Source organism: Poromitra crassiceps, assembly GCF_964638095.1.
Source record: "Poromitra crassiceps genome assembly, chromosome: 10".
In the NCBI taxonomy this organism is placed as follows: domain Eukaryota; kingdom Metazoa; phylum Chordata; class Actinopteri; order Beryciformes; family Melamphaidae; genus Poromitra; species Poromitra crassiceps.
In genome coordinates, this window is record NC_139631.1 from 24,629,500 (window position 1) to 24,651,108 (window position 21,609).

At 43.9% G+C, this 21,609-nt stretch overlaps 1 protein-coding gene across 8 annotated transcripts in view; it reads left to right on the top strand.

Moving 5' to 3' along the window:
- The window catches only part of trpm3 (transient receptor potential cation channel, subfamily M, member 3), a gene marked incomplete at both ends in the record, with an annotated part of 249,023 nt that overhangs the window by 140,517 nt on the left and 86,897 nt on the right, over nucleotides 1-21,609 (top strand). For all 8 annotated transcript variants that reach the window (XM_083643804.1, XM_083643805.1, XM_083643806.1 and 5 more), the window contains 5 exons: nucleotides 7,505-7,584; nucleotides 15,280-15,481; nucleotides 17,360-17,573; nucleotides 20,332-20,456; nucleotides 21,356-21,527. In XM_083643804.1, the coding sequence (XP_083499930.1) occupies nucleotides 7,505-7,584; nucleotides 15,280-15,481; nucleotides 17,360-17,573; nucleotides 20,332-20,456; nucleotides 21,356-21,527 (793 nt within the window). The remainder of the gene's footprint in view (nucleotides 1-7,504; nucleotides 7,585-15,279; nucleotides 15,482-17,359; nucleotides 17,574-20,331; nucleotides 20,457-21,355; nucleotides 21,528-21,609) is intronic.

Below are 21,609 nucleotides of genomic sequence, written 5' to 3' on the forward strand. Positions count from 1 at the left end.
GTTCGTTCAGTCTGGTCTGGTCTACTCTGATCAGGTTCGTTCAGTGTGCTCGGCTGGGCTGGTCTGGTCTGATCAGGTTCGTTCAGTCTGGTCTGGTCTGCTCTGATCAGGTTCGTTCAGTGTGCTCAGCTGGTCTGATCTGATCAGGTTGGTTCAGTGTGTTAGTTTTGAGTCAGGACCATGCCTCTAACAAGACCTTATACCTTGTTTATGAAAGGAAGGCCACAGCAATGCAGCCCGCCAGCAAAAACAGGTGAGTCATGGAAAACGTGTGATTCATCGTTTTTGCACTTTTTCCCCACACAAACTATTTGAATGCCCTGCCTGAAGATTTTTTACCAAATCTTTTTCATGAAACACTACAAACTCTGCATTTGTACAAATACATATCTTGGTTTACTACACTGTATTTACTACTATAGTAATTCATGGAAAGGAAAGAAAGATGGGAGTACACTATTTTTTACTGTAGGGCTGTGTCGAAGATATTGGACTATCTTGTTTCAGTGGCAGTGCAATCAGAGTCACGGGTGCTCCATCTGAGAATAGAAGATATCTGTTTTTGGTGCTATTAAGTCTTTGAAGTGTGTTCTGATTTCATCAAATATATTATATATTATATGATGAATAATTGAGTGTGGCAACAAACGAATACAACAAAGCTCGCATTGTGCTCACAAATTAAATTTCTGAAGAAAGTAGTAAGAAAAAGAACTAAACATGCGTTATCTAAATGTAATGGTCTGTCATGTCTTTTACCTCTAGCTTACAGGATTTTGTTTATACCCTTTTATATCATTATGTGCCATAAGATGATTTTATCTCTTACCCTACTCATCCTTGGACCATCCTGATTCATAATGGATGGCGCTCCTTTAATCATTGCCTAGTGAAATCGCTGTTTAAAAATGTAGTAACTGTTTGAGTGATGTCATCCTTGATGCATCAAGAAATCAAAGAAAGAAACTAGATCAAAGTGAAGCCAAAGCCCAGATAGTAGACACTTTCTCTGGCGTTCTCTCTGCCCGCCATGTGTCTAATCATGTGATTTAGCTCACTGTGTTGTTGAGACACGTCAAGATGCTCGGGAGAAAAGGACGCAGCTCTTCCCATTCTTTCCTTCACGGCAGAGCTGCAGTCAAACCAAATGCACTGTGAAGGAGTGGAAAAGTTACACAAAGAGAAGAGGAGAGCGCCTTAATGCAGTGTGAAAGGAGGGCTGGAGATAACAGCATTTAGCGCTTTTTGGACTGGATGCATCTGGAAAATGTGATTTAGTTATTTTAGAATTGGGGCATGGTATTCTTGTTTTGCGTGTTTGTATCTTGTGTTTAAATTATTCTTGTTTTTAGTAGACTCTTGTCAAAACACGCTCCATCACACTGGGCTACAAGAAGCGAAGCATATGACCATTTGAAAGCGGAGTCATTCGAGTCTGTTAAAAAGAAAGAGGAGAGAGAGAGAGATTAAGCTGGTGATTTCATTTGCTTCTGAATTCAGCCCTCGGCCAGTGGCAATAATGAAGAGGAGAGACAATAGCAAAGGAGGTGGGGGAGAGAACAGGGTGGGGGGTGCGGCTGAGGTTGAGCGTAATGGAGTCAAGACCCCTAACAGGCTGTCAGATGCTGCTCACTTGCAGCAAAGGCACGCCGCACACACACACACAAACCCGCAACACCCTCTCCTCTCATATGTTTGCCAGACGGCTGGTGTGTGTGTGTGTGTGTAGTGTGTGTGTGTGCCTCAGAGATAAATCTTAATTACACTACGGGGAGCCGGCCATGTGCCATCTCATCACACCATGTCAAATCTCATAAGTGACACTGGAGAGTGGGAGAGGAAGAGATGCAAAAAATGAGAGGATGAACGTGCGAGAAGGGAACGATTTCACAGTAACCAGCAAATGAAAAATGCAAGAGAGCGAGAGAGGGGGAATAGAGGGAAGGAAAATGAATGTAGTGAGGGATCGAGCTTCTTTGCCTCTCTCTGGGGCGATCTCACTTTTCAGTGGTTTACTCTCGAAACACAATGGGCCTTTTGTGGTTGTGTTTTTCTCCGCGGCTGTTTGTGAGCTTCCCATCAGCCATGTCAATACTAATCAGATCAACGGATCATCTGCCTGCCACTGTTACTGTGGAATGGATCTAGTTTGTGTCAGAACGAGGCAGCGGATGAATACGCAGTTTGGGCCTGTCAGAGAGTGTAGGGGGGGGGGGGGGGGGGGGCGTGATGCGGCCCCGCTGAGTCATCGTGGCCAGCAGGGCGGCCTGTGAAAGTAGCCCCCCTGTCCCTACCCCTCCCCCTGTGCCCCCCGAGGCCTGAGCCCCCCAGAGTAATGGTTAATCGTGGGAAGTCTGGTGTTAGGGTAAGTGTGCCTGTGTTTGTGGCCGGGTTGCGGTTGGTTTTGGTGTGCCGTGGGGTGACAGGGCCAGTCAGGCGGACGGGCAGCGTGTTGTTGTAGCCGTGGTGACGGGGAAAGCCCTGTACAAGCAGCTTCCTGCCCGGCTGGCTGGGAGAAGAGCCGGGACAACTCTCCCAGAATGAAAAGCAGGGGGGAAATGCCTTTTGTTTTCAGGGCTGCTGTGCTCCCCTCTGCTGCTGGTCTGTGTGCACCCCTCTGCCTCTGCTGCGTCTTTAACTGTCCCGTTGTGAGATCCAGTGTTGTGCCCTGTCACCGCAAACCTCACACACACAAACTCCACTTCCTGGATTGGCACTGTCAGTCCAGGAAATTCAACCTTTGAACCAGGAAGCACTAAATAGTTTTATATCCATTTGCCATAGGATAACCCTATCACAATAGTCTGTGACGCAGACCTTTTAGGTGATATTTGGATTGCCTATATGGTTTGGATGAATGTTGGTTGTTGTTTTTACAGCAAACAGAACAAAGAAACTACAGAGCATTTTGCAATGGGATCACACCAGCTGCAACGCCCGCAGCTTAAAATGAATGTGGGCCAGAGGCATAAAGTGTGTGTGTGTGTGTGTGTGTGTGTGTGTGTGTGTGAGGGGGGGGGGGGGGGGTCATTGTCGGCGTGTCAGGTGGCTTGCTCGGATCACGCCCATTTTCCAACTCGGCCTTAGTTTTGATGTCAACCTGTAAAGTTTTGTGTCCTGCATCTTGCACAGTTTTGAGACCATTGCGTTTGCAGTATCTGTCCACAGACAGACAGACAGACAGACAGACAGACAGACAGACAGACAGACAGACAGACAGACAGACAGACAGACGTACTGTATAAACACCTGGCAAAGTACTCAAAACTGCTTCTGTGGTAGTTTCTGCTAAAATAGGTGTCACCAGGACCACATTTGACCTTGATGGCACACACAGACACACCCAGACACACACACACACACACACACACACACACACACACACACACACACACACACACACACACACACACACACACACACACACACACACACACACACACACACACACACACACACACACTCACTCACAAGGCGAAAACAATACCAGTCGACACTGTCCCAGCTGGTAATAAAGCAACACAGCCAGGAACAGTTAGTGCTGTAATTCATCTATATTAACTGGAATGCTTGTGCTTCTCTTCATGTAAATCATGAAGTACTGTCGTAGGAACTCCATTGCGAAAGAGGGTTTAGTTTTTCAAACCTAAAATTTAGATTTTTAATCTCCCATAGAACAAAATGACTCTAATACATCTGCAGTGGCTAGATATATAGATTTATTGATCAATTCCAGCGACTGAAGGATAGCTCAGTTGGTACTCTTGTTTTGGAACAAAAGCTGCCCACCTCTTCCCACCGCCCTGTTCACTCACACTTGGAACAGGTCAGGAGGTCATGGAGAACAGGTCAGGAGGTCATGGAGAACAGGTCAGGAGGTCATGGAGGACGCTGAGCAAGCGACAAGCATCACAACACATTCCGTCAAACGAGGCACTTGATCTACCTAATGTCCTCCCATAAACACCATGATTAAACCTAATCAGTTATACTAATGAGGCAATCAATTAAGCTTCCTGAATTAGTTCGCTTATACTACAATGTCAACCTACTTAACATAACCGTTGGCAGTATTAGTATGAACTATGTATTAGAGCCCGACCGATATGGGATTTTTGAAACCGATACCGATTTTAGGGAATAAAAAAATACCGATAACCGATATATCGGCCGTTTATTTTTTTATTTTTTTATTTTTTTATCAAATGTTTATCCCCCATTAGTGCTAATCCCCCATTAGTGCTAATTTTTTATTTATTTATCCTGGTTGCTGCTCCACCTTCTGCCGATCTGGGGAGAGCCGAAAACTGGCTCCATGCTTCCACATGGGCAGTTAGCCAGCCGCTTCTTTTCACCTGACAGGGGAAGCTTCACCGGTAGGACATAGCACGTGGGAGGATCACGCTATTCCAACGAGTTCCCCTCCCTCCGAACAGGCGCCCTTAACGACCAGAGGAGGCACCACATCAGCAACCCTCAAATATCAAACACTTGACAAAGATATGATTGAGTTGACATGAATTGAAATATGTGATGTAGGCAGGATATTTTACAGCTTATTGATAAACTCAATGCAATGAAACAGTAAACTTAACTGGGAATTTAATAATTATAAATAACTAGAAATACAAAAACACAATAGAACAAATAGTTAAGAAGAAATATCAAATATACACAACATGCTGTCCATGCTGTCTATAACTTATACTGTATATATATATATAAAAAAAAAAAAAAAAAAAAATCGGCGCCAAATATGACCGATACCGATATATCGGTAATCGCCAATATCGGCCGATAATATCGGCGGGCCGATAATATCGGTCGGGCTCTATTATGTATCTTAAATGATTAAGGGGGTATACTGTAGTAGTTTCAGAGAAAATCATTTTTTCCTTGTTACAGTATTATGCAAATCAATGCAGAAAGATGCCTTAAAATCGAATCACATCATGGTCTATAGACGTTTTCACCAGAGCGCAACCGCATAGCACTTCCTTTTTCTCAGCCTTCGGCAAACTGCAGAAATATTCACTCGACATCGTTACTTTTGTTTTCGCTGCTCAGCTGTATAGACGGTTTTCACGGAATGGTCAGTCCTGCACTTGAATGTTTTTTTTTCTTTTATGTCCATAGCAAACACTGCAACAGGAAGTGAGCGGGGGTTCAATTTAGAATGTTTTTGTTGTCAAGTTAAAACCGTCTATAGGTGGAACCTGTGGTGTGGGTTTACATCATGTATTGTTCTTGTTATTGTGTTCACAAGAAGACACCACCATGATGACATAATGAAAAAGTAAATAACAAAACAGTATTATTATTATTATTATTATTATTATTATTATTATTATTATTATTATTATTATTATTATTATTATTATTATTATTATTATTATTATTATTATTATTATTATTATTAATTAGAGTATTATTGCATTGTGATATATTATTGTACCTCTTTATGCGGGATCTCTGCTCTTATTAGCCATAGACCTTTCAATGTTCAATCATAGATTATATATTATGCCCTTTTATATCAAGCAAAACAGCAAGCAGACCTGGCTGAGTTTGCTTCACATTTATCTTCATTCCCTTTCAGTTCTCCTGCTCGTGTCCTTTCTGAGGGAGCTACATGAGAATAACTCACACAGATAGGCTACATTGTCCTGCCTTATTAGCTCAAAGAAAGGTTTCCTAACTTGATCGCCTCTTGTCTTATTTGGATCATTGCCTGTGTGTGACAAGGATGCATAACTGTGTGGACCCCATATAGACCCTATACAGCTGTGTGCACCTGTGTCTGTGGCTGTGTGGACCCCATATAGACCCTATGCAGCTGTGTGCACCTGTGCCTGTGGCTGTGTGGACCCCATATAGACCCTATACAGCTGTGTGCACCTGTATCTGTGGCTGTCTGGACCCCATATAGACCCTATACAGCTCTGTGCACCTGTATCTGTGGCTGTGTGGACCCCATATAGACCCTATACAGCTGTGTGCACCTGTATCTGTGGCTGTGTGGACCCCATATAGACCCTATACAGCTGTGTGCACCTGTATCTGTGGCTGTCTGGACCCCATATAGACCCTATACAGCTGTGTGCACCTGCATTTGTGGCTGTGTGGACCCCATATAGACCCTATACAGCTGTGTGTATCTGTGGCTGTGTGGACCCCATATAGACCCTATACAGCTGTGTGCACCTGTATCTGTGGCTGTGTGGACCCCATATAGACCCTATACAGCTGTGTGCACCTGTATCTGTGGCTGTGTGGACCCCATATAGACCCTATACAGCTGTGTGTATCTGTGGCTGTGTGGACCCCATATAGACCCTATACAGCTGTGTGCACCTGTATCTGTGGCTGTCTGGACCCCATATAGACCCTATACAGCTGTGTGCACCTGTATATGTGGCTGTCTGGACTCCATATTATAGACCCTATACACTATACAGCTGTGTGTATCTGTGGCTGTGCTGCATACAGTATGTTTGGCTCTACAGGGTGCCTCTGCCGCTGTCACTCAGTCCTGCAGCAGATGTGGCAGCCTAACACACACGCCTCATTCCATTGGCTGGATTAGATAAGATTATCCTCATGAATTGAGGATGGAAGTCTTCCATATCTATGTGCACACACGTGCAGAGACACACATGCAGATATATATCTATACTGTACGTGTATTTATATACTGTATGCATGCACACACAAATGAACACACACCCATAAATATGCACACACACACAGAGGCAACTATACTGTAGCTGCAAATACCATACACTAGTATCTACAGATTGGAATTCTGACAGAATTTACTGCTTCAGTGCATTTAACAATAAAACTGTTCAGACTTTCTGTGAGACAGTCTTCAGCGTATGAATCAGTTTGTGAGGGAAAGTGCACATTTTTGTCCGTGTGTGTGTGTGTGGGGTGTGCATTTTCCAAAGTGCTGTGCTTTTCATTCTTATACCAGATTCAGAAATTGATGTTTTTTTTGGTAGATATATATTATATATATTCCAAAAATGCTTGCAGAGACATAAAGTCCAACTTCTCTGCTCTGTTAGAAATCCCCAGAAACCATTGTGTTCCTTAAGGACTATACTGAGGCAGACAAATCCCAGTATAACAAAGCTAAGACCACTGATCCCTTCTGATTTCAATCAAAAACTAGTCGGTGTTTGGATTGAGCTGACTCTGAGCAACCTTCCATTTTGAATGTCTTTCAATGCCTCAAAGTCAGAGCAATAGATGGTGCACTCTCTTATGTACAGTAAGGTGCAGGCACATGATTCTTTTCCATCCACTTCTTATTTCCTGCAGGGCGAGAAAACATCGTTACCTCTCCGTTTTCTTTTTAGATGTGAGACGCTTGAAGAGCTCAGATCACCTGACGTGTCAACCTGTTCTTGATATAAGACATATTTCTGCTGTCGCTGTGGCACGCACAGGTCAGAGCCCCGATGTCTGACAAATACTTCTCCTGTTTTTCTTCCTGCAGGCACAGAAATCGTGGATAGAAAGAGCATTCAGCAAGAGAGAATGTGTTCATATCATAGTGAGCGCCAAAGACCCCCATAGGTGAGTAAGACCCCCATAGGTGAGTAAGACGGCTTTTAAAGTGTGTGGGCAACTGATGTCTAATGCTGGGAGGGAGGGAATGCACCAACTCACTGTATCTCAATCATTGGTATCTGGACTCTTGACGAAACCCAAACGAAGATCATTTCTGCAAGTGCAGCGTGAAGCACCCTGGATATATATATATACTGTATATACAGTATATATATATGTAAACTAAGCACCGTTTCACTGTTGACCTTTTAAGATTTGCCTCAAAATACTATCAGGTTGGCCTCTATTTGCATCAAAGGTGGGTGGTCTAATGAGCAGAAATTTAAAATACCACCGACTGACATTATACATTGAAAGACCACAAATAGCTAGTTAGCTGCTACGTGCTAAGTGATGACATTTGTGGCATTCAAGAACAGGCCACGGCATAAAACAAAAGGATATTCCACAGTGTCATATCATTTTAAAAGGTTATTGGTTCATGCTATAATACATAATAAATACATAAACAAATAAACCTGCTCAGAGGAGACCTCTCTCACGGAGAGAGAGAGCGAGAGAGAAGGAGAGAGAGAGAGAAGGAAAGAGAGATGGAATGTGTGTGTGTGTGTGTTCGCGCGTTGCTCGACGCATAGCACAGACAGAGAGGGTTTACAGAGAGGAAGAGATCTCTGCGCTGCGAGTGCACAGCGCTACTGTGTGTGTCAGTGTGTGTGTGCACGCGTGCGTGCATGCGTGTGTGTGATTCGATTAAATCTTATGACGTGATAAGATCATGCATTTTAGCACCGCGCGCACCGCTCTCTTCAATGAGGAAATGGAAATCCAGACCTTGTAGAAAAGTGGCGATTTTAAGGCTTTGCGTTGAAAGTAATGGCTCATACTTTCTGAGCCACACAATTACTCACATAAGACCCTAAATAACATAGTTAGAACGTTTTTGTGGATTTTGGTTTCCAGGGACTTTAACACTTTGAGTGCCACGGCCCTTGGGCAAAAGGTTGCTTGCTGTGCCACATAGGCCGCAATGCATTTTAAAACAGTCATATAATTTCTTTAATAATTACTATGTAAACACTGAACACGCACAAATAACGATGAGACTCTCTTCTATCACCTGCAAAAAAAAGTTTATTGATCCCATTTTCCGTTCTTTAGTTATGAGCCGGAGAAGATAGCTTGATTGAACCAAAAACAGCCCTTGTTTTCTACGAGCTGAGATAATGAGCCTTTTGTGAAATTAAACATTTCAAGCACATCACTGACTCTGAAGCTAATTTTCTGATGTCTGGGTCTGTCTGGGTGAAGTGTATGCTGCTCTGCGTGCTCTGCGTGCCCCCCCCCCCCCCTCAACTGCACACGCCTCCTCCTGGGTGTGTCTTATGTGTCTGGTGGCTCTCTGCTGCTGCACACACAGTGAATGGTGCGCGACATCCAGCTTTTTGGTTCCGCGTGTGTTTGTCACGGGCCACAATGCTTCCAGTTGAGAATAATAAGACTGATTATGCGAATGTGCTGTCGCAGGTTGCTGTTGCTATCGGACACGGAGGTGCTCAGTTGTGACAGCGGATGCAGCTGCTGCGGGCACAGGCACTGGCGTTTGGCTTCATGCATGTCGAGGCATACGGACGGATGCGATGCGATTTCCTTTTTCCCCAGCGACTTCTTCTGTGTGTTTGGCTACACTTTCTCTTATCAGGAGAGTGCTGTCGCCACCTAATGGGGTTTGTAAAATAGGTTATAGACCTCCAATAGCTACAATATTGTAAGAGGCGATGTAAGAAGCTTAGATCGACACCCCCCCGTCAAAAAAACAATTTGGAGTTACTGACGCCATTTGGCGTCGCTGGCAGCCTACGGTAAATTTCTAATGACGCCATATGGCGTCGCTGGCACTCAATGTGTTAATGTTGTTTTGGCTTCAGAGTCACTACTACTACTGTTCTGGAAATCTTTACTGCAGCTGCTGATGTTGTTGCTGCTTGGGGTGACAGATTCAGAGGGGCAAGGCAGTGACACACACACACACACACACACACACACACACACACACAGGAAATGCCACTGTGTGTTTGGATAAACAGAATTAGCATAACTGGAGGGTTAGGGTGGAAGCTGCGTGCAGGAGGAGGGGGAAGAGGAGCTCTTCAGGTTCAATTCCATTCTCTATTTAGTCAAATAAACGTGTTGACTTGCAAGGGAGAGGGAGGCACACCTTTGCTGATGGAAGCTCCAATTGATAATCAAAGCCTTCACACACAGCACAATATGCTGAAAGTTGTATTGAGCTCATGTGAATAGCCACTTTTACACTGCCTTTTCAAGGCAGCGATATTGTGACATTATTCTGCCTCGCAGTCTGGTGTGAAAGATACGAGCAGGTAGTAACAGAGTTTAAATTCAGTCGTCTGCTGGAACAAATCTCCTCACTTTCAGTCTAAGTCATTTCACACAAATACAAGGTCTCGGATCTACTTCTACTATAACATGTCGTAATTCCAGGTGCAGCACAAAAGCAACTGAGAGTGAACTTTGTACTGCTGGCGCATGGTATTGGTATTTACTAAAGTAGTGCCCCTTCATGCGCAGAGCTCAACCAGGTTCTGTCTGAAGAGCTTGGCATTATTTACAACTGGATCAAGACAAGTAAACTCATACTTAACATATCTAAAAACTATGTGTATAATTTTCGGTTCTAATCATGGATTGTCACACAATCCTAGGATGAGTTTACTCATAGATGGTCAAGCTATACGGCAAGTAAAAACTGTTAAGCTTCTTGGACTTTGTCTTGACAGTTCAATGTCGTGGTGCGAGCTCATCAACAGGATGGTTGCTCAAATGGGTAGAGCAGTTGCCATTACTAGAAAGTGTGCATCATTTCTTAGACCATTATTACTTTGCCAAATTGTTTGTTCATTAGTTCTGTGTCATTTGGATTATTGCTCTGTGGTATGGTCATCTGCGTCTAAAGGTCTGCTAGGGAAGTTACAAGTAGCACAAAACAAGGCAGCGAGGCTGGTCCTGGGGTGCTCCCCTAAGTCTAGCGTAGCTGACATGCATATGCATCCTACATGGTTTAGTGTTGAGAAAAGACTAACGGCCAACCTATATTTTCACAGAGTTGTTCATACACAAGCTCCTACATTTCTTTTCAACAACATAATTCATAGTTAGTATTCATATACACTCCACCAGATGGGCGAGTGGTGGTCAGATGACTTTACCCAGACCAAAAACCAAATACATTAAAAAAAATGTCATATACAGGTCCATAGCCTCTTGGAATTGTCTAATGTCTGCCATGCAATATTTGTTCCATCAAAGGGAGGGTTGGTTTTGAAAAGATGCTCAGATCCCATTTACACTCACACACACTATTACACACACAATGATGTTTGTCACATCACTTTTCATTCTATGTTTGTTTTCTAAAGTATGCTATTGTCTGTCTTAGCTTAGATTAGCTTTGTATTCTTTTTATTCTGTTCTTTTCCTTTGTGTTTTTGTATTTTCATTATTGCGTGTCATGTAATGTGTATTTTGTCTTGGACCCCAGGAAGACAAAGACGCTTAATGATTTCAGACCCGTTGCTCTCACTTCCTTAATCATGAAGCAATTTGAAAAACTAGTTAAGTCTGAGCTTGTGGCTAAAACCGAGAGCCTGCTGGACCCTTTTCAGTTCGCTTATAGGACTGGAAGGGGCGTCCAAGACGCTACTGCCACCCTACTCAATCTTCTTCACAAACATCTAGAAGGCAGTAAAAACCATGCCAGGCTGCTCTTCATTGATTTCTCATCAGCGTTTAATACCATCCAGCCTCATGTCCTGGTAGATAAACTACTCAGCACGTTTGGTTTGGATGCATGTTTAGTGGGCTGGATCCTTGACTTCCTTACTAACAGATCCCAAAGAGTAAGAGTTAATGGGATTTTATCTAGCATCTTGTCATCCTCTACCGGCTCGCCTCAGGGCTGTGTCTTATCCGCCTTTCTTTACATTCTTTACACCAACGACTGTCGTGGCCTGTATAACAACAGATTCATCATTAAGTATGCTGACGATTCTGTCATCGTCAGCCTGCTTAAGGATGATGAGGACGGCCACGGGCAGGTTATCGATGATTTCCTGTCCTGGTGTAATGATGCTTTCTTGCAGATAAATGTCTCGAAAACAAAAGAAATCTGCATTGATTACAGACGTTCCCCTCCTACACCTCAGAACAGTGTTTTTAATGGTCAGAACGTGGATCTTGTCACCAGTTATAAATATCTAGGCACGATAATTGACGACAAGCTCAAATTCGACCTGAACACTGACATGTTGTGTAAAAAAGGTCAGCAACGTCTACATTGCCTGAGGAAGCTTGCAAAGTTCCAAATTGATAAGACTCTGATGAAACTGTTTTATAGTGCCTATATCGAGTCAGTCATTTCCTTCTCCATTGCCTGTTGGTATGGTAACCTGTGTATTAAGGATAAGAATTCCCTCGGAAAAATTGTGAAGGTGGCATCTAAAGTAGCCGGTATCCATCTGGACAGCCTCGACCATGTCTTTAACAGACAAGTACTTAAGAAGGCTTTGTCCATCCGTTCAGACGCAGCCCACCCTCTAAGCTCGGAGTACAGGCTCCTTCCTTCAGGTCGTCGACTGTGTGCCCCACGGGCCACAAAAAATAGGCACAAGTTCTCCTTTGTCCCTGTCTCCATTCGAGCATTGAACGCTGCTGAGGGAAGGCAGTGATGGTTTAGTGGTTTATTATCATTTTTTACTTTCAGCCTCCGCCGCTGTTTGTATTGTTTTATTGTTTCTATTGATTTTATGGTTTCTATTATTTTATTGTTTTTAACTATTGATTTATCTTTCCTTACTTTGTGCACTTTACTGGCCATTCGTGCACTTTATTCTACTACCTCACTTTACCGGTCGCTGCGTGTCTGCACTTTACTTTACTGATCGCTGTGCACTTTACGGATCGCTGTGCACTTTACTGATCGCTGTGCACTTTACTGATCGCTGTGCACTTTACTGATCGCTGTGCACTTTACCGATCGCTGTGCACTTTACCGATCGCTGTGCACTTTACCGATCGCTGTGCACTTTACCGATCGCTGTGCACTTTACCGATTGCTGTGCACTTTAATGCTACCTTGCACATTATCGGTCATTGTGTGCCACAAACAAGGTCCTTGATGTTGATGTTTATTTAGCCTTTTATTTATTTTAACTATAGGCATGTAACATTTAACATGCTACTTGTGTTGTTTCTTGTCAATGTTCTTATTTGTATGTCTATATGCTGCAACTCAATTTGCCCTTTGGGACACTAATAAACTTGAACTTGAACTTGAACTTGAACTTGAAGACTAGCGGTCGTATAGGCGGCAACTAATGGGGATCCTTTTAATAAACAAATAAACAAATGATCAGAGGCACAGCTAATTAATTATAAATGCGAGTGCGTAAATGTAAGGGCCAAACTATGAACACATTGGCTTATTTGTGACAACGTGGTGGACAAAAGAAGCAGAAATTTCTCTCCAGTGTTGGTGGCAGAGAAAACCTGAAAGAGCTGCAGAAAGTAGATGTTTTCCCCGTGCGCAAAAAGTAACTCTGGAACGATAACAGATCAAGGGAATCAGTTGGGCACCACAAGCGCGATAAAAGCGCTGGTATGATGAGGAGGTGAGCCAAAATGCAGGTGCCAGTGTGGGAGGGATGGGGACTTTGGTGAAGGTATGAAGACACGCACACACCTCTTCACAGAGAGGTTATATTGCGCACACATGTTTTAGCTGCATTGTTTACATCAAGGCCGCTTAGGGGTGTGGTGTGGACCCAAATGCATGACACAAAAGGCGGCAGGCAAAAAGACAAAATACAAGACAGCACTAGACAGGGCTTCCGACTAGCACGACAGGTTAAGCAATGACATGGCAAACAGACAGAGGAGAGACAGGCCTGAATACTGGAGAAACTAATTATCTACATGAGGGACAGCTGGGGATGTACTGTAGCAACAGTGGAGACATGAGGAGAACTGATTGGTCTGAGGGAAACTAGGTGAGTGCAGGGCAAATGAGGCAACCTTCAGGCCAGATGTGGAGGGAAGGAGATGACAAGACTAGACAGAGAGTTCATGACGTATTGGCTCATAATAAGTTTCAGCAAATCCAGAGAAGACTTGTGTGAGTGTGCATTTTCCTTTTTGTAGGCTATATTTAGACAATAGTCTGTGTCCTACCTACACTAGTCACCGATGCTGTCGTGTTACACCTCACACCTCTTTTGCTTTGCAAAAAGTCAAAGCTGGTTTATTTGCAGGCCTCCTTAACGGCAATTTTGTATCTATGTAAATATCTATGTAAAAAGGTCTAATGAGCGTGTAGTTGTGTAGGAGCACTACAATAGACCCTTTTCACGGGGGGCATTTTGTGTCGAAAAGGCAGAATAAACACAGGTGCAAGCAAAACACTAATGAGGGTTTCCAAATTCCAATCATGGAAGTTTGAAACCCTCATTAGTGTTTTGCTTGCACCTGTGTTTACCCTGCCTTTTCGACACAAAATGGCCCCCATGAGAAGGGTCTATCCATATAACTGTGACTGTGGTGAACTCCTGTAGTTTCCAAGGGGGCGAGGTAGAGAGAAAAAGAAGGAGAGACAGAAGAGTCACTAAAAGACCAAACTGCAGCGGTCTTTTTTGGATCACTCTCCTCTCCTCCCAGTCAGGAGATGAAAGTCACATGTCAAGCTGTCACTCCTGCCTTGCCCACCTCCTACCACCAGGCAAACATGACGGTGGCATCTCTTTCACTCACTCACACACACACACACACACACACACACACACACACACACACACACACACACACACACACAGAGTACGATTAGTTGATTGATTTTCTTTATTTAAGTGTCATGCTTCGAATGAAGCCCAGCCCACATGGGCTTACAGGGCACTTTTACTGTTCATCATTTAACAATGATCAAACATAAAACCAACAGAAACACCCAAAATACATACAGTAAAGTTGTACAGCATGAAAACCACCACCTGAACCTACTTAAAGAGCTGTGCTTGCCTTCTATTCCAGGCCCTAGAAATACAGTTAGCAGTCTTAAATACCTCAGTCCTAAACAACCACTCCAACTTCTGGCCATCATCTGCCCAGAAGAGCTCAGGTCTTTGCTTTTGCATTTAGTCAAATAAGGAAATCCTCAAATCATCATATCATCATAGATGATAAAAAAATAATAAAACATGAAATGAAACTCATTTTCAACATCCTTTAGATCACAGACATTGCATATCCTGTTCTCTTCTGGTATAGCTGTGAACCGCCCTGCTTCAATGGCAAGAGGCAGGATACCAATTCTCAGCTGAGCACATAAAGGACTCTGGTTTCTGGTTAGAAAGGAAGTGACATAGAGCTCAGGAGCAAAACACTGCTTCATCTGAACATGTGATCTAAGCTTAGGTTTAGACCATATGTCGTTTACCCATTCCTCTTTGTAATTAAGAGATAACTTTTGTTTCAACATATTAATGTTACAGCAAAGCATGTTGTGAAAAATATATGCCAGGTCTGCCAGAGTACGTGTGCTCTCTCCTCTCACCCTCAGTGTGCTCCTTTGTCCTATATTATGTAAAATGCTGATCCTACCTACTTTCACTTTGACTCTCTCCTCCCATCCAGGTGCTGTTGTGGCCGTCTGATAGGTCAGCATGTGGGTCTGCCCCCGGGCATCTCGTCCAGTCAGAATGATAAGGCAGAGCGCTTGGCCAAGAATGATAGCCTGTCTGAGAAGTGGTCCATCAGCAAGCACACACAGCTCAGCCCCACCGATGCCTTCGGCACCATTGAGTTCCAGGGAGGAGGACACTCCAACAAAGCCATGGTGACTCCCCTAATGAACCGACAGCGTTGCATATCATCAGTGCCCTGCAGAATCCTGGCATCTCCAGAAAGTCAGCATCTCAAGATAAACTTGTACAGATTGTGTACAGTCACAAAACGTATAAAACAACTTATATCACCCGTAATCCATATCAGACAGAGTTGTGAAGTGCAAATGGAATTGTGAATTGAACAAATATGGCAACTTCGTTTGGAACTGTAATTGAAGCGTCCCCTTTTGCCAATAAGTGTCATTTTGAAAATGACAGAAGGCGGCAGTCAGATGCATCTTTCCCCCAAGTTTCATCAAAATCTGATTAGTAGTGTCGTAGATATCGTGTGTAACAGACGTGCGTACAAACAAATGAATGGAGACCAATCCATTGTAATCAAGAGGGGGGCAAAAAACAAATGAGATTTCCCCACAGATGTTGATACAGATGTTACCTGTTTCAAAGTACCCCATTTGGATACCCTATAATGAGAAAGAGGATAGTGAGTGATAGGAGTTTCGTGGAGGTGTGAATGTTAGTCAAGGTTAAACTTCCATAGAAACAGAACTTCCCTTCTTTTTTTATTAATTAGAGATACTGCTAAATAAACAGCAGACATGATTCATGCCGTAGTTTGACGGCGCACAAGTATAATAGAGGAGTGAAGTGTGGGAACTAACAAACTTAACCAGGCTTTCTCTCAAAACCTGATGAAAGCCATCGCACACATGCAATACAAATGGCTAAATGGATCATTCATATTCAAATATCTCTCAGGAAAACAATAACAAAATCAATCAAATGAGTGTTATTACTTTATGGGGCTGCTTACTGTCTGAGATGGGAATGGGATTTGGACTGATTAATCAATCCATGATCCATCTCAAAGGCACCCATACACATGTCCATTATTCACACCCCATTGGTTGTCACAGTCTCTGACAACCATAGTGACAATATCACATCACTGCCATTACCTGTTACCATGGTAACAGTGAATTCTGATGATTGAGGGTGAATTATGTGTGGTTTATTCACACTGTTAAATTATTCATCCGGACACGTTCCAGGTTGGATCCCGGGGGCCGCATTAGACAGATAAACAGATGCTCTATAATGCATGATGTGGTTCTCAAATCACAGCAAACATCTGCTCAGTACCTTCAGGGAGAGGTTAACGCGAGGAACAAAAGCCATACACTCCAGGTGATTGTCTTCAACGCTGTCATAACGTTTTTCTGGATAATTTCAGGGTACAATTAGCACAAGATGCTTTGTTGTATAGAGATATTTTCACTTCACACATTTTTTTTAGGCAGCTCAAATGCAACGTGTGTATACAGTATGTGTGTGTCCTTATGTGTTTGAGTGTATATGTACGTGTGTGTACTGTATATGTGTGGTGGCCTGCAGAAAACCCTTCACCTGTCGCTCCTGCACTTTGTTGGTAATTAGCCAAAGAAGGTTGAAAATGAGTTTTGCAGGTATTTTGAGATTTTGAGTGATTTGGTTACTTTCTCTCTCCGCAGTACATCATGGTGAATAATTATTTTCATAAAACAAAGGGGAAAGTATTTATTTTGATGGTTTTGTTGGAATGCCACTGTAGAAAATACAACGTTGTGGAATGTTTAAAGACATTTTTCTCACATTTTACTTTTAGACACATAACAGATTAAAATACTCGTAACTTTTGAGCTATCTTTTGAGCTCATTCAAAAAGTTATATATATATAGGGGAGAGGTTATAATTTATGGAAATGTCAAAAAAATGAAAATGTCAAATTCCCACCATGTCAAGGGTTTTTGCAGACCATCACACACATGACATGGATGCTACATACAGTAATGCTCTTTTGCTCACACACGCCCCCTCCTGTTTGCAGTATGTGCGTGTGTCTTATGACACCAAGCCCGACCTGCTGCTCCACCTGATGACCAAGGAGTGGCAGCTGGAACTGCCCAAGCTGCTCATCTCGGTGCACGGAGGCCTGCAGAACTTTGAGCTGCAGCCCAAACTCAAGCAGGTCTTCGGCAAGGGGCTCATCAAGGCTGCCATGACCACCGGAGCCTGGATCTTCACCGGAGGCGTCAACACAGGTGACGCAGAGAGCTTATTATGACTCATATTTCAATAGGGTATTGATTGTCAGTGAAATACTCCCTCCTAGTGTTACATTTTCTTTCTGTTCTGAATGTTTAGTGGGCGTGTTTTATTAAAGCAATAAACCCCAAGAGGCTGTGTTTTACAGTGATTTTACAACAGCTAAAGGGGCGTTCTGAGGCACGACGCAAAGTGGAATGCCCTACCAACATCCTTAGCTGTAGTAAAGTCACTGGAACCCTAACCCTTATAAAACGGTTACTACATACCTGGAAGGGTTCATTAAACAAACACACAGAAACAAATTGTTTATTGATGACAAATAATCATTCTTCTGTCAAGCAATATAGTTCTCTTCAGCAACATTTAGTGAAATGGTTGCCAAGCAACACATAGACACAGTGTGAGAGTTTGAGAGCGGCGCAGTAATACCAGAGCCGTATAGATAGAAGAGTCCCGACATCTCCATTCACTCCAATGGACCATTTTTTTTTACTCTCAAGAGTTCCAGGAAGTAAGGTCCTGGATTAAGCAGCACTGTCGAGTTGCAGCAAAATAGAGAGTTTGTGTTGTACTCTGAAAGGGGTTTTCCCCCCTTGAATCAAATTGTACATTATCAGCTTTATTTTAGCATGCAAAAGTAGCGCGAGACCCATTCCTGGCTGTTCATTGGCTAATGAGTCTCGCATTTTGGTCCTCCGCTGACACCACTCTCTCTCTAGAAGACACTAAGTAATACTATCTGATGCAGTCACAGGTGTTTTGTTTATTTTACAACGGCTTTGATCGTGGCTCAGCCAATCATAATCAAGGACCGGAACTATCCGTTTTATAATATCAGTTTATCCTCAAGTGTTCTTTATACGTGGGCCAGACAGTGTTCAGGAAAAGTGATACTCCACTCTGACTACTTTTGTCTTCACTGAAAACGCCACTAGACAGACATTCTTGATAGTAAGCATTATCAACCAGGGGCGGCTGTGGCTCAGGAGGTAGAGCGGGTCGTCCACTAATCAGAAGGTCGGTGGTTCGATCCCTGGCTCCTCCAGTCCACATGTAGAAGTGTGTTTGGGCAAGACACTGAACCCCAAATTGCTCCTGATGGCTGTGCCAGCACCCTGCGTGGCAGCATGCCGCCTTCGGTATATGAATGTGTGTGAATGGGTGAATGTAGGCACATTGTAAAGCACTTTGGATCAAAGCGCTATATAAATGCAGTCCATTCCATCAACCAGTACTTCACTTTACATTAAATATTGCAGGTTCTTGTTTGTTCTAGGTTTCTCAGTTGGAGAATAGCATTTTTTAGTCTAAGTGATTAAACTGAGCATGGCTTGGGCTAAGAAAGAAATTGGATACACACGGTGTTGGAGGACCAGTTGGAGGTGCTCTTTCCTTTGGTCTCATGAATATATCCGTCCTTCGGATGAGACGTTAAACCGAGGCCCTGACTCTCTGTGGTCATTAAAGATCCCGGGGTGTAACCTCGGTGCCTCTGGCTAAATTCCCACACAGACCTTCCTTCCCACCTGACCATGCTCTACTGAGCGATTTAGAAGGTCCTTTGTTCCTGCTTCTGTAAAAGTCTTTAATGAACACTGCTAGCTCTGCATTGTGAGGCTCTCTCTCTCTTTCTACTGTGTTATTGTTATTGTGCTGTATGTTACTGTTTCTTGTTTGTGTATCTGTACTCGCTCTGGTGGCAAACCATGTTTCCCCTCGGGGATTAAGAATAAACACCATACCATATCTAATTGGCACATTCAGTCTTCAAATCTCCCTGATAGCTGATGTGTATACGTGTTAACATTAGGCCGAGAAAAAGATACATGTTAACATTAGGCTGTGAAAAAGAGGGAGATTTTCTGGGGTATCGGCAAATGCCCCAGCCATTTGATTGAAATCGGGAGATTAATGGGAGACATTACCAATCGGGAGCACAGCAGGATAAAGGGCTAAAAATAGGGAGACTTCCGTGAAAATTTGTAGTGTTTGCCCCACCACCACCCATATGTGAAGCTCTTCGAGTACTTAGAAAAGCGATATATAAATGCTATCAATTATTAAGACATTAGGAACAACATTACAACAGATGGGAAGAATGATACAACGCAGGATGCTTCAGAGTGCACCCACTGAACACAGAGACGAGTAGAAAGTAAGATTTAGTGACAGAATGGGTGCAAAGAGAAGAAGGAAGAAGAGAGGATAGCTGATGGAGGGATGGATTGGTGGGGCAGTAGGGGGTTGAGGTGCGGAGAGAATGAGTGTCTGCAGGAGAGATGAGATGAGATGGCCCCCAGGCCTGACTGACCACTGCTCCCCTGAGGACAAGAAACAGCAGCCTGGGGCTAGGCCCTGATCCATGGTTGAAGGGCCGTGTGTGTGTGTGTGTGTGTGTGTGTGTGTGTGTGTGGTGTGTGTGTGTGTGTGTGTGTGTGTGTGTGTGTGTGTGTGTGTGTGTGTGTGTGTGTGTGTGTGTGTGTGTGTGTGTGTGTGTGTGTGTGTGTGTGCGTGCGTGCGTGCGTGCGTGCGTGCGTGCGTGCGTGCGTGCGTGCGTGCGTGCTCCTGTCGTCCGTCCCTGATAGAATCTGTGTATTGTTCAGAGCAGAGTGTATCACTTATCTCTAAAGTTTACGCTATGTATTGATCATGACAAAACTGATTTGTTATCTGTTTCTCTATCCCTCTCTCAAACGCACACACGCACACACACACACACACACACACACACACACACACACACACACACAGGGGTGATCCGCCATGTGGGTGATGCGCTGAAAGACCACGCCTCCAAGTCAAGGGGGAAGATCTGCACCATTGGCATTGCCCCATGGGGCATTGTGGAAAACCAGGAGGATCTAGTGGGCAAAGATGTAAGTCTCTGTGAGAACGAAGTGAAACAGCCATTGTGTGGGAGTGTGTGTCGCTGCTTGCTTGCGTGTATGATAAAAATGCCACCTCGTGTCCACAGTTGACCAGAGCCGGTATAGATGGCCATTGACAGCTTATTAGCTAAGATGCTGATTCAGCGGTTCCGTTACGAGAGGAAAAACTCTTTCAAAATGAGTCGGCCAGCTGGTGGAACCACACGAAACTGCCAGCGCTGTGCTGACTCGTCTAAATGCGGGGAGTCCGCGTTAATTTATACTTAATAATAATTCATCACAATGCGCAACACCCTGTCATAGTGAACGAGTCATGCAAAACCCATTAATATGAGCAGCTGAAACGAGACGATTAGGTGGTGAAACTCTGCCTTTCTGCTCCACGCTCTGAGCTAAATAACATCGGCCCGCTGACAACTAAAGTGTTTCATGCCTGCGTAACGGCCAGATGAATTCACCTCAGACTGTCATGTGCAGAAACAAAAGTGACATTAATGTCCCATAAATATCCGCCCAGTTCTAATCTGAATGCTATGCTGAACGTTAAGGGATCACGCCGGTGTAATTGTGGGAGAAAATACGACGCACATGTTGTCCATGATGGATTACATTAGTCAGGGCAGCGTTCTGTCTCTTTGAGCTGTTTTTAATATATGTATGAGTTCCAGGAGACAAACCTGCGGTACAACAGACAGGAGCAGCTTCTGCTGAGCTTAGACTTATCATGGGTATTAATGGTGATGGGAAAACACTAAAATTAAACCGGTGTAATCCTTTAACCGTCCATTTTCCCTGAGTCAATACGTTGTCAGCTACCCCTCCCGCTAGTCTGGTGGTCTTCCGCCATCTCCCTGATTGTAACGTGGATGTTATGTTCCACTGGCTAGGTGGTGCGTCCATACCAGACCATGTCCAACCCTCTCAGCAAGCTGACCGTCCTCAACAGTCTCCACTCCCACTTCATCCTGGCAGACAACGGCACCACGGGGAAGTACGGCGCAGAGGTCAAGCTGCGCCGGCAGCTGGAGAAGCACATCTCCCTGCAGAAGATCAACACACGTGAGTGGAGGATACGCCCCTCAGTCCAAATTCACCACGACTCACCTTAGTTACCCTGAGTTACACGGCTCGCCCTGCCTGA